We start from the raw sequence: 14,257 nt of genomic DNA, 5'->3' as shown, positions 1-14,257 counted from the left end.
AATGCGCTTCACCCCATTCTTATTCTAATAATTATTTCGCTCACGTGATTCGGATCTGCGGTCACTATCTGCCCTTATTAAGTAGACGTATTCCCTTACCACTTCCAGCACCTGCCCACTAATTGTAAACTGCTGTTCCCTTCCGAGACTGTTGAACATTACCTTGGTTTTCTGCATGTTAATTTTTAACGCGATAGCGTTAAGGAGCGCATGTCGCAGAAAATTCGGCATCGTAAGTGGTCGGCGTATTTGAGCGTGAGCGAAAAATCCCCGAAAAATTCACAGAGAAGCAACCCAGGAGGCAGGTGGGCCACTTAGGTGACGTGACCTTGCGGCGTCATCACAACCTGCCCAACGGATTGTGAGCAAACTGTGCACTGTGGCAGGTGGCTGTTAGATTAATGATCGGTCACGAGAGGTTGCTGGGAAGAGAAGCCAGCATCGCAGAAGTCCCTCCGTTGGCAGCAACTGTCATCGCAAGCCAGCGGCGCATCACTTAAACGGACTATGCAATAAATTAATTCACATTACGTAAAGCAGACCAGAGATAGGCATTCGATCACTCGTCACCCAGTGCAAGAATTTTTGAGCTATCATCAATTACAGCGAAGATATAGACGATTAAAAATTACGCTCCTCCTCTCCCCCCTCAACTCGTACACGAGAAGCACCAGAAAAAAAATAAAGAAAACAGCTCTGGGACTGGGCCCCGCCCGTGAAAACGTCATCCGCTGACGTTCCTTTTGCAACTTCCGGTTGTCGCTCCTAGCCCCCCAGCAGCAGCGTCGGCGGCGTGGCGGCATCTCTCCGGTCTCTTCTCCTTCCTGGATTGGGGCGCGCGTCGGGTTTCTTTGCTTGTCATCTGTGGTAATTAGCAGTATTAAACCCGGACCTAGAGGTGCGACTGCTCGCTTTTACGGCCGCGACGGGCATCGAGCCCTATGCGTGCGCACGAAGAACCGTGCGAGTGGCTCCGGAACTCCCGACAGAAGGAGGCGGCAGAGGAAAATTGAAACCATATGCGCGAAGGCAATGCCCTGGCTCGCGCTTGCTCGAGAAGGTCGTGCGGCAGAAGCGTTTCGGTGCAGGTGGGCTGGAAACGCTGATTGGTCGATGGGATGCGCTTCTCCGTGACGTTTTTCTGCTTCTCCCTCGTTCTCAACCGGACGTGGGTTCGCCGCGCCTCTCTCGGCCTGTCCCTAGAGTGCCTAGGGAATCGCTAGGGCCGGCTGGCCGGCCGCCGGGCGTGCGTGGTCTGCGGGCATTCTCTTCGTGAGCGTAGGCGGCGGCGCGCGCGTTTCGGAAGCTGTCCAGGTATGGCTTTTTTTTTTTTTTGCGTGGTGCGCTCGTCGGCGCAGCCAGCTGAAATTTCTGTACAGTTCTTGCTTCCACGACATTGCGACGACCCCCAAAAGGCGCTGACCCGCGAGAAATCGCCAGCGACATAAAGGTACGCATTTTATCTCAAATTTCGCTTCATGAAGTGCTGTACCGCTTACCTACATGCCTTGCGCATTCCAGGACCTCGTTTTCCTGCTGCAGGAGCACGTCGTGCTGGTGTTCAAAATTTTGCAACTCCATTACGACGACCCACATAAGGTGCGGTTTGAGGACCGCCGGCGTCGCCATCTGAACCGCCGTCTGACAGCCACGATGAAGCGCTTGTCGGGCGTGCACGTTCTCAATCACGAGGTAAGGGTTGAACAACGTTTTCGCAAGTTTTCTCGTGCAGAACTCGCCAAATTGCGGCGCTTGTAACGTAACTTTTTTTGCAGCATCGTTTCCTGGATGCTTCTGGCGAGCCGATGCTGTCCTTGTTTGCCGCAGACCGGGGCATCGACCAGATGTCAAAGATTATCGTCGCGGCCCTCGTCAAGATCTACGGACCAGGGATAGCGTCGGCTTCAAGGGCAAGACCAGGAGAGGTGTACGTCGTGCACCGGTGTCGTCGGTGCGGAGCCAAAGGGCACAAGACGGACCACTGCTGGGCCTACTGCTCGCCGCCACGCCGCTGCAGGTCGCGGTTGAAGTGCTCCTGCAAACGGCCCTTTTTAGGGCCACCTCATTGTTTCCTGGCAGATCGCGAGCGTCCCGTTTCGTGCCCGTATTCCCTCTCTGTCGAAATCGACGCCAGACATCAAAATCGCGTGGTGTGAGCTAGTAAATCGCTGGTAGAGACAAAAACTCGTGCTTGTATACAGACTTACCCATCTCCAGTGCGCCTTTGTTTATTTCCGTAGGCACTACTCGCGCTTTGTAGAAATCGACGCCAGCCGCGAAATTTTACATGTTAGACCTCGCTACAGCATTAGCGCAGCGTGCCTTCGTCTCTTTACGTTCTAACTTTTATGCAGCGCACCTTTGTTTGCTCGTTACTTTTGTTCTTTTCAGTCGTTTCCTGAATCCGTCCAAAGAGCCGGGCTAAATGGATGATTATGGAACCACATGGCGATTGCACTGCATACAGCACGACTTTGGTCCCTGTGTTTTTAAATAAAAACATCAGATGTCGAAGGTCATGGTCGTGTCCGAGGATGGCTTCCACAGCTGGGGCCTAACCATAGGGACCGCACACGCTTTGTCGTCGTTGCCAAGTGGAGAGGCCCAAGATGGCTGGCATCCTTAATAAAGATCCCTTCTCGGGGCCGCTTTAGTGTTTCCTGGCAGATCACGCGCTTTCCACCCTGTGCACATGCTCTCATTTCCAATTAAAAAGGTCCTTTAATAACAAGATGTTGCATGGTACTTGAACAATAGCGGCTACAATGACAAAGGTGAAGAAGTGCTGGAGTTACACGGAAATAAAAAAGGTTGGGGGTGCCCACATAACAACCTGAAATGGTTTTGGACAGGACTCCTAGTTAATTGCATTTGGAAGAGAAAGACAAGGTTTAATTTTGCAGTGTAAGCTTGCTTCTCTAGAATGAACAGAGAACGTTGCCTCACACTGCTTGGGCCACCTTCCTTGACCCCATGAAAAAAAAAAAAACAGGATGCCTCTGGGAAACTATTTGCGGAATCTCCGCGCCCCCCCCCCCCATTCAGGAGGGAAGGGTGGGTGGGGGGGGGGGGGGTGACGGCCTCCTCTTTGTCGGGCTCGGCGCGACGCACGATGGACAAGACGGCGAAAGGAAGGGGGCTGTCAGTGACGCATGTTCCGCGCTCTTCGCTTAGCCAGCGTACAAGTCCCTTCGACAGCCTGAAATGCCTTCGGTGGGCATCGTCACGCATGTCGAAAGGATTGTCATGCACGTGCGACCGCCGATAACATTCCTTGCAAGCTTATTCATTGCCGTGAAAATCACGTCCTCCCCGTATCTCGCCCCAATTTTTTTGAGCCGGTGTGAAATTCAATGGATGTATGGAATGCCCACACCACTTGTCTACGTCCACCGTCCTCTTTTTTACTAGCATGGGCCTCCCTCCTTTGAACAGGATCCTTTCGGAGATCTGAGCCAACTCAGATCAGGATACCCGGCTTCTTTCAGCCTCTCTACCTGCCCCAGGAAGCTAGCCTCCGCTCTGTGTGTACAGGATTTCCCAAGAGCTCTTTTAAGCATGAAGTCGCTATACCCGCCTTGACGAGTGTGGAATGCCCCTAACTGACGTTCAAGAGAGGTTTTTTTTTTGTCCTATGGTGATATTCGCAACAGACCCTGCTCTCTAGATAATGGATCCGGAGGTATAAATTTTTTTTTATGGCGCAAGGGCATCTATGGCCAAATACGCCTTGACACAAGGTATTTTCTTTTTCTCAAGGTGGGGTCAAAGACCCATTTCCCAAGCATTTCACCCTAAATAAGCCGAGCACCAGACCAGAGAAAAGCTTGTACCCATTGTATCCCCGGCACTGGGGATCGAACCCCGCACCTCCCGCATGCGAGGCGGATGCTCAACCACTTGGCCACCGCTGCGGTCGGTCTAAAAACTGTAGGGTAGCTGAGCTGGGTAGTTCGAAGGTGAATCGCAGGCCACTACCTGTATCTTTGAAGATTTTGACGACGTCCGGAACTGCCCTGGGAGAGTTCGACTTAAGAATGATAAAAAAATCATCGACGTAACGGAACACTTTTAGCGCGAGGTCAGCAAGATTTTGTGCCAGTTCTTGATCCATCCTGCTCAAGTAAATATCGCTCAAAACGGGTGCCACACGGGAGCCGATGCACACACCCGATTTTTGGACGTACACCTTTTCGCCCCGCCCAACAACGGTTGACTCTAGGTAAAATGATAGCAGCTCCAGGAAACTTTCTATGGAAACCCCCGCACCCCGCCACGAACACCAACTCGTCATTGTCTTTTACAATGCAGTCTTTCACTCTCTGCATGAGCTGAGCATGGGGTAGCGAATAAAATAAGTCCTCCACATCGATGCTGAAGGTAGAGTACTTTTTCTTATCCAACCCAGACAGGTACTTAACCACACTTGCGGAATTGTTCACCAAGAAAGGATCCGAAAGCTTGAGTGAGCTCAAATGTCGCTGTAGAAATCCCGACACAACATGCTGCCAAGTGTTGCGCTCGGATATGATTGTCCTGAACGTTCAGGGAATGTAATTTCACACCGGCTCAAAAAAGTTGGGGCGAGATACGGGGCGGACGTGATTTTCATGGCAAAGAATAAGCTTTCAAGGATTTGTAGTGCTGTGCAAAAGAAGCTCGAGCCTGAGAGCAATCGTGCTGGAGCTGAGTGCTCGATAGCGCACAGACAGAAAACCAGGCTCACAGAGTGTAAGACTGGAGTCGTATACGAAGTCCCCCTCTCGTGTGGGAAGAAGTACATCGGCCAGACGGGTCGATGTATTAACGAGATGTTAGCAGAACATCGCAGGTCGTTGAAGGGCGCACCTTCCTCTAATCTCGCCCTGCACTGCAAAGAGTGCAAAGATTGCTTCCCACGATTGAACAAGACCAGCGTCTTGTTTAAACACAGGGATCAGGTTTGCAGGGAGTTGGTGGAAGCGTACCAGATCAAGGAATCAGATGACTGTGTAGCATCACCATCTGTAGGCCTCATTGATGGGGAGATACCTTTTTTGCGCAGTTTCTTTAGCGCAAGCAGGCGGTGTGGAGCGCTAGCTTGGCAGGAGTGTGCCTGTGAGTTCGCTGTTTGTTTGTTTTGTATCTTGTCTCTGACGATGCGGAGATTGCTTTCAGGTTGTGATCAGTGGCATCACGTTACATGTGCCAAGATGGTGTGTGATAGGGTTTGCGCTTTCGGGTTTTTAGCATGTTTTTCGCGGGATGAAGATGCATATATAGGCCTTTTTTCCTTGAAGAAAAAATCTGTTGATAGTCTGCGCTCGTGTCGTGCCTTCTTGTTCTCTGTCTTCGTTTCTTTTCGCAGTTAAACATGATACATACCCAGCTCCAGTGCGCCTTTGTTTGTCTCCGTAGCGACTACTTGCGCTTTGTGGAAATCCACGCCAGCCATGAAAATTTACATATTAGACCTCGCTACAGCATTATCCCAGCGCAGCGCGCCTTCGTTTCTTTGCGTTCTAACTTTTATGCAGCGCACCTTTGTTTGCTCGTTACTTTTGTTCTTTTCAGTCGTTTCCTGAATCCGTCCAAAGAGCCGGGCTAGGTGGATGATTATGGAACCACATGGCGATCGCACTGCATACAGCACGACTTTGGTCCCTGTGTTTTTAAATAAAAACATCAGATGTCGAAGGTCATGGTCGTGTCCGAGGATGGCTTCCACAGCTGGGGCCTAACCATAGGGACCGCACACGCTGTGTCGTCGTTGCCAAGTGGAGAGGCGCAAGATGGCTGGCATCCTTAATAAAGATCCCTTCTCGGGGCCGCTTTAGTGTTTCCTGGCAGATCACGCGCTTTCCACCCTGTGCACATGTTCTCATTTCCAATTAAAAAGGTCCTTCAAACCCTGCAGAAGGCTTGAATTAGCAACTGCTAATAACAAGATGTTGCATGGTACTTGAGAAACAATAGCGGCTACAATGACCAAGGTGAAGAAGGGCTGCGAGTTACACGGAAATAAAAAATGGTTGGGGGTGCCCCCATAACAAGCTGGAATGGTTGGACAGGACTCCTAGTTAATTGCATTTGGAAGAGAAAGACAAGGTTTAATTTTGCACTGTAAGCTTGCTTCTCTTGACCCCATGAAAAAAAAAAAGGATGCCTCTGGGAAACTATTTGCGGAATTTCCGCCCCCCGCCCCCCGATTCAGAAGGGGAAGGGGGGGGGGGGGGTGACGGCCTTTTCTTTCTCGGGCTCGGCGCGACGCACGATGGACAAGACGGCGAAAGGAAGGGGGCTGTCAGTGACGCATGTTCTGCGCTGTCATTAGGACGAGCTGCCCGCCCGGCCTCTCCGCGGCAGCTCCCCTTTGAACCCCCCGCCTGTTCAATCGGAGGCGGGCGACGGCGGGGTGGTGTTGAAAAGGAGCGCCCTTGGGGTCAAGTGCCCCCCCCCCCCATAGAGACAGAGACGGCCGAGCGCTTTGAATCTCGCGTATTGTTCGCGCCCGAACCGAACAAGACGCGGCTGAGACCAATTTGAGTCAAACCAGGTCCAGATGTGGCGGTGGCCAGCCGGTTTACCGGCTTCGGGCTAAGCCGCGCGCGAGCAACGCGCAATTCCCCTGGAAGGTCAAGACAAGCGGTCATGCGGGCACAGCGAAAGCGCCTCGCGACAGACGATCTGGCGACACAGCTAATTGAATACAGCGGGAGCGGCCGATCGTCAGCGAAAATCAGTCGCACGTGTGCGCGCGCGAAGCGTTGGTGCTTTCGTCTCCCGAGAAAGACGAAACCAACCGCACTTGTGTTTGCTTTCCTTCCGAGAGGAGAGCTAACCGAGTGCACATGCGGACACGACGCCGGGTGGTATTTGCTTGCCTTCTCCTGAGGGACCCAGGTAGCACCGAAACGTTGCAATAATGCTACATTTTTGTTGAAGACTATATTAAAACGCTTCTTTAGAGCGTTAAAATAGAGTTTTCTGCATAACACACGTTATATGTTAATTTTTAACGTATTACAATGAAACATGTAACGTTACTGCAACTTGGATAACATTTTTATAACACTATTCTAATGTTCGGTACTACCTGGGGAGAGAGTCCCGCAATGCTGTGGATGTAGGGGGCACGGCATGCAAACCTGGTGGGCCAATGATTCCGAGGGTCCATTCTCGGAATTCAATTGCTCATAGTAGTTTTGATGTTTTTTCATGCTATATATTTTTCAGAGCAGATTTGGAAATTTGCTGAAACTTGAAGGCGTGCCACGCGGCTCATGAACCAATCATGTGGTATATTGTGATTGGGTGATGCAAGGGATGGGCCGGGCCTTTAGGTCTTTAAAACCAGGGCCCGGAGCCATGGAAAAGGGTTCTGGGCTACGGTCTGATGTGATGCATCTTCGGCTATGCCGAGTAGGGGCCTCCCCTAGTGGTAGCCAGTTCCACTTTTCTGCTGTTTAACCTTTCTAACCTTTTTGCCACTTTTAACTTGTCTTTCATGTGTATCAATCTGCTTGCAATGTAAATATTTGTGTAAATACAGTCAAGTTATACTCCCCTGAAATACCTGCATTCTGCAAAGTCGCAATATCGTCTCTGACGGAGCACCTTTGGTGCCAAGAAGCCTTTGGTCATCCAACCAAGTAACCGTCTCGGGCGGTGAGCATTTCTGGTGCGAAGTCAAGGGACTTAGTAAGGTCTGCAAGGAAAGACCTTACGCAACTTTACTGGGGCATAGCCGCCTTTCCGAAATTAACCGTGACAAGTGCCTAGCTGTCTTTGGATTCCAGCGAAGTTGCAGCTGTACCTCCGAATCCTCCTCGCCCGTTCCCACGCGGCTTCGCATGCCATGTCGCCATGTGCGGTAAAAAGAACAGTTTGCAGAGTTTAAATGGTTCAAGTATGAAGCTATGCAATGAAGCCAATTACAGACTTCTGTACAACAGCTAGAGGAATTTCAAGAGCATGCTGTGTGATGCTAGTCAAAACTAATGCAGTCAACTATTATTTCGTATTTTTTTGACCAAACAGACATGAAATGTCTGAAGATGAATGTGTACCAAACACATCGGTGCATCAGTTAATTGTGATGCGTGAAAAAAATTGTACTAACTTATAAATGCCCATATGTCGTCATAATCAGGAATACTGAAGAATTAAGGAAAATAAAAAGTTTTTTTTGTTCACGCTCACACACCTGCTACAAACATCTTTATACGCGTACGTAACAATTTACGACTCTGTAAGAAGCATTTTGGGTAAAAAGTACAGTATGGCAGAAAGGAATCTTTAGGAAATGCACTGTGTAGAAATAGCCATACCAATTTCATGTGATCGTTCGATAAATGTAACAAATACCGTGCAAACAAGCTCGCTGCATAGTATAGTTTTTTTGCAAGTTACTGGTTGCAGACCGCTCTGCAGTCACTGGACTGTGATTGTGTAAGTACTGCATGACAGTGCATGGATTGCACAGCAGTTGCTTGTTCATTTCGTTTACCACCATCATTTGTAAGAAGGGGCCATTTCTCATATACATGTGTTTCTCTGCGAGTGTCGTTCTGCGCAGCGAGCGTTCTTTTGTGCCCGCATGTGTGCTTTCGGTGCGGGAGGGCGTCCTTGGCGGCACCCTCCGTTCTGCGAACGGACCGATGGGCGCCCGCTTCGTTAGCTTATTGGTGTGGTCGTTAGGGCCGCGGGAAATGCCGCCGCTGCCAGAAGTACGAACCGGAGAGCCGTGCGGCGTCTCCTTTCAAGTGGACCCATGCACGTGTGCGGGTGAGAGTGTGTGTGTTTGTGTGTGTGTGCGCTTCCGGTGCACTGCAGGTGCGCGGTAACCTGCAGCGCTTGGAGGCGACTCAGTCAAGTGACAGACGACAAGGAACCCGTGAGAGTGTGTGTGCGATGCTATTTTAGCTTGTAAATAAGTTTTCGTAAATATACCCTTTTGTATTTCCTTCACATGAGAGTTTAATCGTTTCATTTCTTCAGCGCGTATTTGTAACATTAATTTAATCTTAAGCCTCATTTCAAACACAATGAAACAGGACGTGTAACTTTTTGACATGTTCCTTTTTGGCAGCCTCTAAAAATATTTCCGCATGAATGGGCTAGCTTAATTGTTTTGCAGCAATATAACCACGGGACTGCTGTAACTTGCAACATTTTCAAATTGTGTGAGCATCACTGCATGTGAGGGGTCACAACCATATCCTAGCTGTTTCTTGAAGGTCCCGTTGCTTTGATGGCAATGCTTGGACAACCATGACCATCTTCCGCATTCATGCGTACAGGGTATGCCCATTACGTGCATGCCTTTCTACCTATTAATGCCTTACAATGCAAACAGACAACAGATAAAAGGAAGAGCACAAGTACAGACAGTGTTTGTAGCCCACACTCTTCTTCTTCACGTCAGTAAATATATATGGCACATACCCACGCGGGGGGATTTGCCAACGTACAGTGGAGATTGCCAATGAAATATTTGCACGGGGGAAAAAAAAGACGTGAGGCGGCGGCGTAGAAGACTGAATCAGGATAAAAATTGGAAAATTCAATAAAATTTAAGAAATATGAATTACCGAGAATAGAATCAAGCATTTTAGACATGCAACAGAATTTTGTATGCAGCTGACAAGGTGACCGATCAGTCGCACTTATGTAATCATGAAGGTAGCCACAAACACTGCTTAACGGGAATTCCTTGGCGCTCGCACCGAACGAGAGAAGAACTGGAAGAGACAGAGGGAGTCCTAACCTCGAAAGAGGGACCTCCAAATACTGCTTTCCTTGAACTGCGAACCGCCGGCGAGAGAGGAGAAAATGACCTATTGTTTCAACTTGCCCACATGAGACACAAAGGTTTGTCGCAGCGAACCCGCATCGGCGCAAGTATAAATTTAAGTGAGGGATTTTGCATCGCAGAAGCGTCACTGACACCTCGCAACGCCTTGATTTACACCACTGGACATTCCATGGGTAATTTAAGTGGTGAAAATCCACGGTATTGAGCAACGGATCACTCAAGCTGGCTGAAATATGTTGGAACCGCTGGAAACGTGAAGTTTCCAACATAATGAGGTGAAGGACAGGAAAGATTACAGGAGCGCTGAGAGCTGACCTTGCCAATAAATCAGCCACCTCGTTAAAATAAACACCCGAATAGGCAGGTACTCAGACCAAGTGGATCTCACGCACTGTGCACGGAACATAAAACCTAAGCGACCAATTCAATAACGATTTTCCGGAATTTTGGAGACTAGAACTGAAAGGCAGTCTGCAAGAATGAGAACTCAAGCTACATGCCTGGGAATTAAGAGAAGAGCCAAAATAACCAAAAACTCTACGAAGAATATAGGAGTATAATCAGGGATACAAGCAGAATAGCTCCAAGCCAGATCCTGCGAATATATCCCAATTGTAATGTTTAGTAGCTTCTTCTGAATTTAAAAGTAATGCTACTACTTTGAACTTTAAACTTTGGGGGTTCGAATAATAGCTGATAAATCACAGGGGGACAAAAACTGAATAACGGTAACAGAAACTTTGGCTATATTCAAGAAACATTACAAATGTCTTCCTTCGACGACTCTTCTTCCCGCACTGCCCCGTCCACCCGTTTTCTTCAGCAACTCGTTGCAAGGAGATCAGATCAACTTGAAGCGGAGCTAACAAATTCTGCGTGAACCTAACTTGCGGAAGCTGATAGCGTGGCCAATGCCTCCCATGCCTACTACGGATGGAATCAATACAAAGTCGAAGAAAAAGTATACCGCAGCACACATGATTGGAAGTGAAAGACGAATTTTGTTGATGTTGTTAGCCTATCAAAAGATGGCACATACCTACACTGGGCGATCAGCCAAGAATCCGGTGGCTATTCACCTGTACTCAGTTAAAAAAAAGAAAGCCGCGCGGGAACGCAATACTGGTGGATGTGCTGAATTTCAGGAACAAACGTATCGTGCAACAAGTAACAAAAATATTCGTGAATCAGATTTTACATTGCATAATGAACCATGACTGCACCAAAGCAATGAGATATAAGTGAAGCATTTCGTTGCTTTCGTGACAGAAATGAGTTATGAGGTTTGTTGAATCAAAAAAAGTGATTTTTGATGGCAGCCAGCATGAGCCATTTAAAGTTATAGCTCAACATTAGTCACATCTGATATAGATGACACGCATGCTTTGAAAACAAGATAATGTTTTTCTTTTTTTTTATGAGAAATGCACAGGCAGTTTCAAGGCTTGCTTCACAATTTCATTTCTGGCGTATACACAAAGGCATGTCTATAAATTATTCGTGCGTTACACCAGAACCAACACTACTTAAGTTGGTAAATCATGTTCATTACCTGGGTGTCATTAATAGCAAACATATACTAATGCTGCTAATCCTATAGAAGAACAAACAGCGGTTTTATGAAGACGTTAAATAATACGTGATACTGCATGTGTCCATCAGGCAATGAACTGTGCGGCAGTTTCAGTTTCTCTTCTCTTATTTTCAGTTTCGGTTGTCTTACTTTCAGTTTCGCTTCTTCAGAGTTTCAGTCACATGCATGTCTCTTGACACCACGTATACGTGACGCAAGAAAAGTAGAGGGGGGGGGGGGGGGGTTCGGCGGAAACTTGGCGTCATCATGACATCGCTCGCTCCGGTGTGTCGTTCGATCTTGCATCTACAATACAACAACGTGTCGACGAGGTAAACCTATGAGTTGCACGGGATCTTACGCCCCCTCGTACATTCCTAGAAACACCGGGCCAGTCACCAGTACCATGGAACCAGTGGAAGGCACTGTTTTCTACCTACTTTCAGGAGACGTCTGGCCTGAGTTTGCTGCAACCCGGCGCAAAGCCATGCCTTTGCAGTCGCGCGGCGTCGAAGGTCAGCGTCGTTCCGCAATTAACGCCTCCTGCCACGAGCGCAAAATGAAGGAGCAGGGACCTAAATTAATGGCGATTTCCACTGGTCGTGCTGGAGCAGCTTTTCTTGCTCCGCGACGACGAATTCGAGTTCAACTGGTCGACCTGGACCGACCGCGCGAATTCCGCTGGTCGATTGGAGCAACTCCGTTCCAACGGAGCTCACAAGGTTGATACGCCGACCAGTGGCGGATCTGCTCCGAGGCGGTTTGGGGCGCTCTTTTGCGATTCGAGCGCCTCACTTCAGATCCAGCAGTGGAATTCGCCATAAGTGAAGTTACGAAAGGCGAAGATACGTTTCAAACCGCGCTCAGCACTTGCAACCGTCTGTCCTCAGCCACGACGGAACGCTACCGCGGTTCAAGATATGTTTACAGAACCCTGGCGAGCCTGTCAGCTGCAGGTTTACATTGCTCAGTTACGCGAACCTGCGTAGAACTGCGACTTCGACAATTCCGTGAACACTGTTGTTCGTGATCAGCTCGTTTCTGGCGTTGCGTCGGACAACTTCATAGGATGGAATTGTTGCTCGAAGGTGCAGGGCGAACCGGGAAAAGGCGATTAATCGCTTGTACGAAGAGGCACTTTTTTTTAAAATTCAGTGGTCACTTTGGCGATGTAAAGTGCGCGAGGCGAAAGCCTTTCTGCGCCCACTGTGGCTGCTTCTTTTAATTTTTATTTAATTATTTTTAATTTTTCGCTTCTGAAACTGCATTGTCACATAAGTTAATTTTTCCTTTTTATTTTTGTTTCTTTAAAATTGTTATTTATTTTTATTTTTAACGTTTCGTGTTGAGCTATTAATTTACTTCACAAATTAATGTGTAATTACAAACTAATGCGCAATTTCTAATCACCAATTACTTCTTAATTGCTAAGACTATATGGGTTATATCAATTATTATACCATTGATGACGTCATAGTGTGACAGATTTCGCGGACGGATGGATAACGAGAGCCATTAAAGGCTTTCGCTTTAAATGTTTGCATGAAGTCGCCTATAGGCAGCTATTGGCTCTAGATTGCAGTTATTCGTTTCGGGCCCCTGATTATACACCTATATTCGCTGTTCATTTTCTAGGGGTTCAGTTGGCCCTATAGATAAGGTCTCTTGCATCGTTACTGATGTCATTATACTTGCTGACAGCCTTTCTGTCCTGACTCACTCGAAGGCTCGAAGGACGCTCTTCTGGGCCATTCTCTAAGATTTTTCATTCCACTACATGTTAAAGAAATGCGCTTTCACTGGATACCTGGACACTGCGGCATTGATGCTAACAAGACGGCCGATTTTTTAAACAAAATCTGCGCTTTGTGGGCCTGTGGTACCATTTACTCTAAACACTGTGCATTGACAACAGCTTGCTTCCAATGGTTCCTGCATCTGCATTTTTTCAGTCATGAGCCTCTTCGTGCTGCAGCGGATTTTCAACATTCCCTTGGAGTGTGCGCTTAAGTAGTTCATGGCAATTCGAGGTGTCTATGAAGTGGGATTCCAAATGTCCCCACTTTATAGACAATGATTCCAAATATGAAGTGGGATTCCAAATGGTCCCACTTGTTTTCAAGTGGTGCCACCTCAAAACAAGTGGTTTTAACAAGTGGTCCCAATTGTGGTCTCACTATGCAGGTGTTGTTGAGCCTCTGCGCAGGCTCTTGTGACACTACGTTGCTTTCGCTTGGGACTCTGAGGCAGTTCAAAGCTTTCATGAAGTGAAGTAACTACTTTCAACTTGTGACGTAATGCACTTGTTTGATCCGGCTCTACCAGTGGTCGTGATCACAGATGCTTAATTCAGAGCATGTACTTTCTTTTAACTTCAGATACTACAAAACGTTTGCAAAAACTGCTGGGTCAATAGCCGAAGCTAGTATAGGCCCAATGTACACATTTGTTATTACAGCAACAGAAGATGCCAACATGAAACTTGGTTATAAATGATCAGTGAACAAAGTATTAGCAAGCAACACTCAACAGCACAGGGCCTAAGACTGACCCCTGGAGGCACTCCAGCACACACAGGCTGTCGAGATGATTTTAAGTGTTTTATGTGGAAAAATTGTTTTCTGTTAGTAATGTAGCTTGTAAAGAAATCAAGAGTGGAATCCCTAAAACCATAGTGCTCTAGCTTGTGAATTAAAATGTTATGATTAACAGTATCAAATGCTTTCTTTAAGTCTAGGAACAAGGCTGCAGATATTTCATTAGCTTGTGAATTAAAATGTTATGATTAACAGTATCAAATGCTTTCTTTAAGTCTAGGAACAAGGCTGCAGACATTTCATAATTATGCAAAGATGAACATAACTCTTGAGACAATGCCATTTCTGTTA

At 47.7% G+C, this 14,257-nt stretch overlaps 1 protein-coding gene across 1 annotated transcript; it reads left to right on the top strand.

Annotated features, from left to right (window-relative positions):
- Window positions 1-1,119: 1,119 nt before the first annotated feature.
- On the top strand, window positions 1,120-2,462 carry LOC144112813 (uncharacterized). Its single transcript, XM_077645629.1, has 2 exons — window positions 1,120-1,692; window positions 1,776-2,462. Exons 1-2 carry the CDS (start codon window positions 1,504-1,506, stop codon window positions 2,154-2,156), a joined length of 570 nt encoding a protein of 189 aa, XP_077501755.1. The 5' UTR covers window positions 1,120-1,503; the 3' UTR covers window positions 2,157-2,462.
- Window positions 2,463-14,257: the final 11,795 nt, after the last annotated feature.

This window comes from Amblyomma americanum, chromosome 1 (assembly GCF_052857255.1).
Source record: "Amblyomma americanum isolate KBUSLIRL-KWMA chromosome 1, ASM5285725v1, whole genome shotgun sequence".
Classification (NCBI taxonomy): domain Eukaryota; kingdom Metazoa; phylum Arthropoda; class Arachnida; order Ixodida; family Ixodidae; genus Amblyomma; species Amblyomma americanum.
The sequence above is the reverse complement of the archived record's forward strand: the minus strand, read 5'-3'. Positions and strand labels throughout refer to the sequence as shown.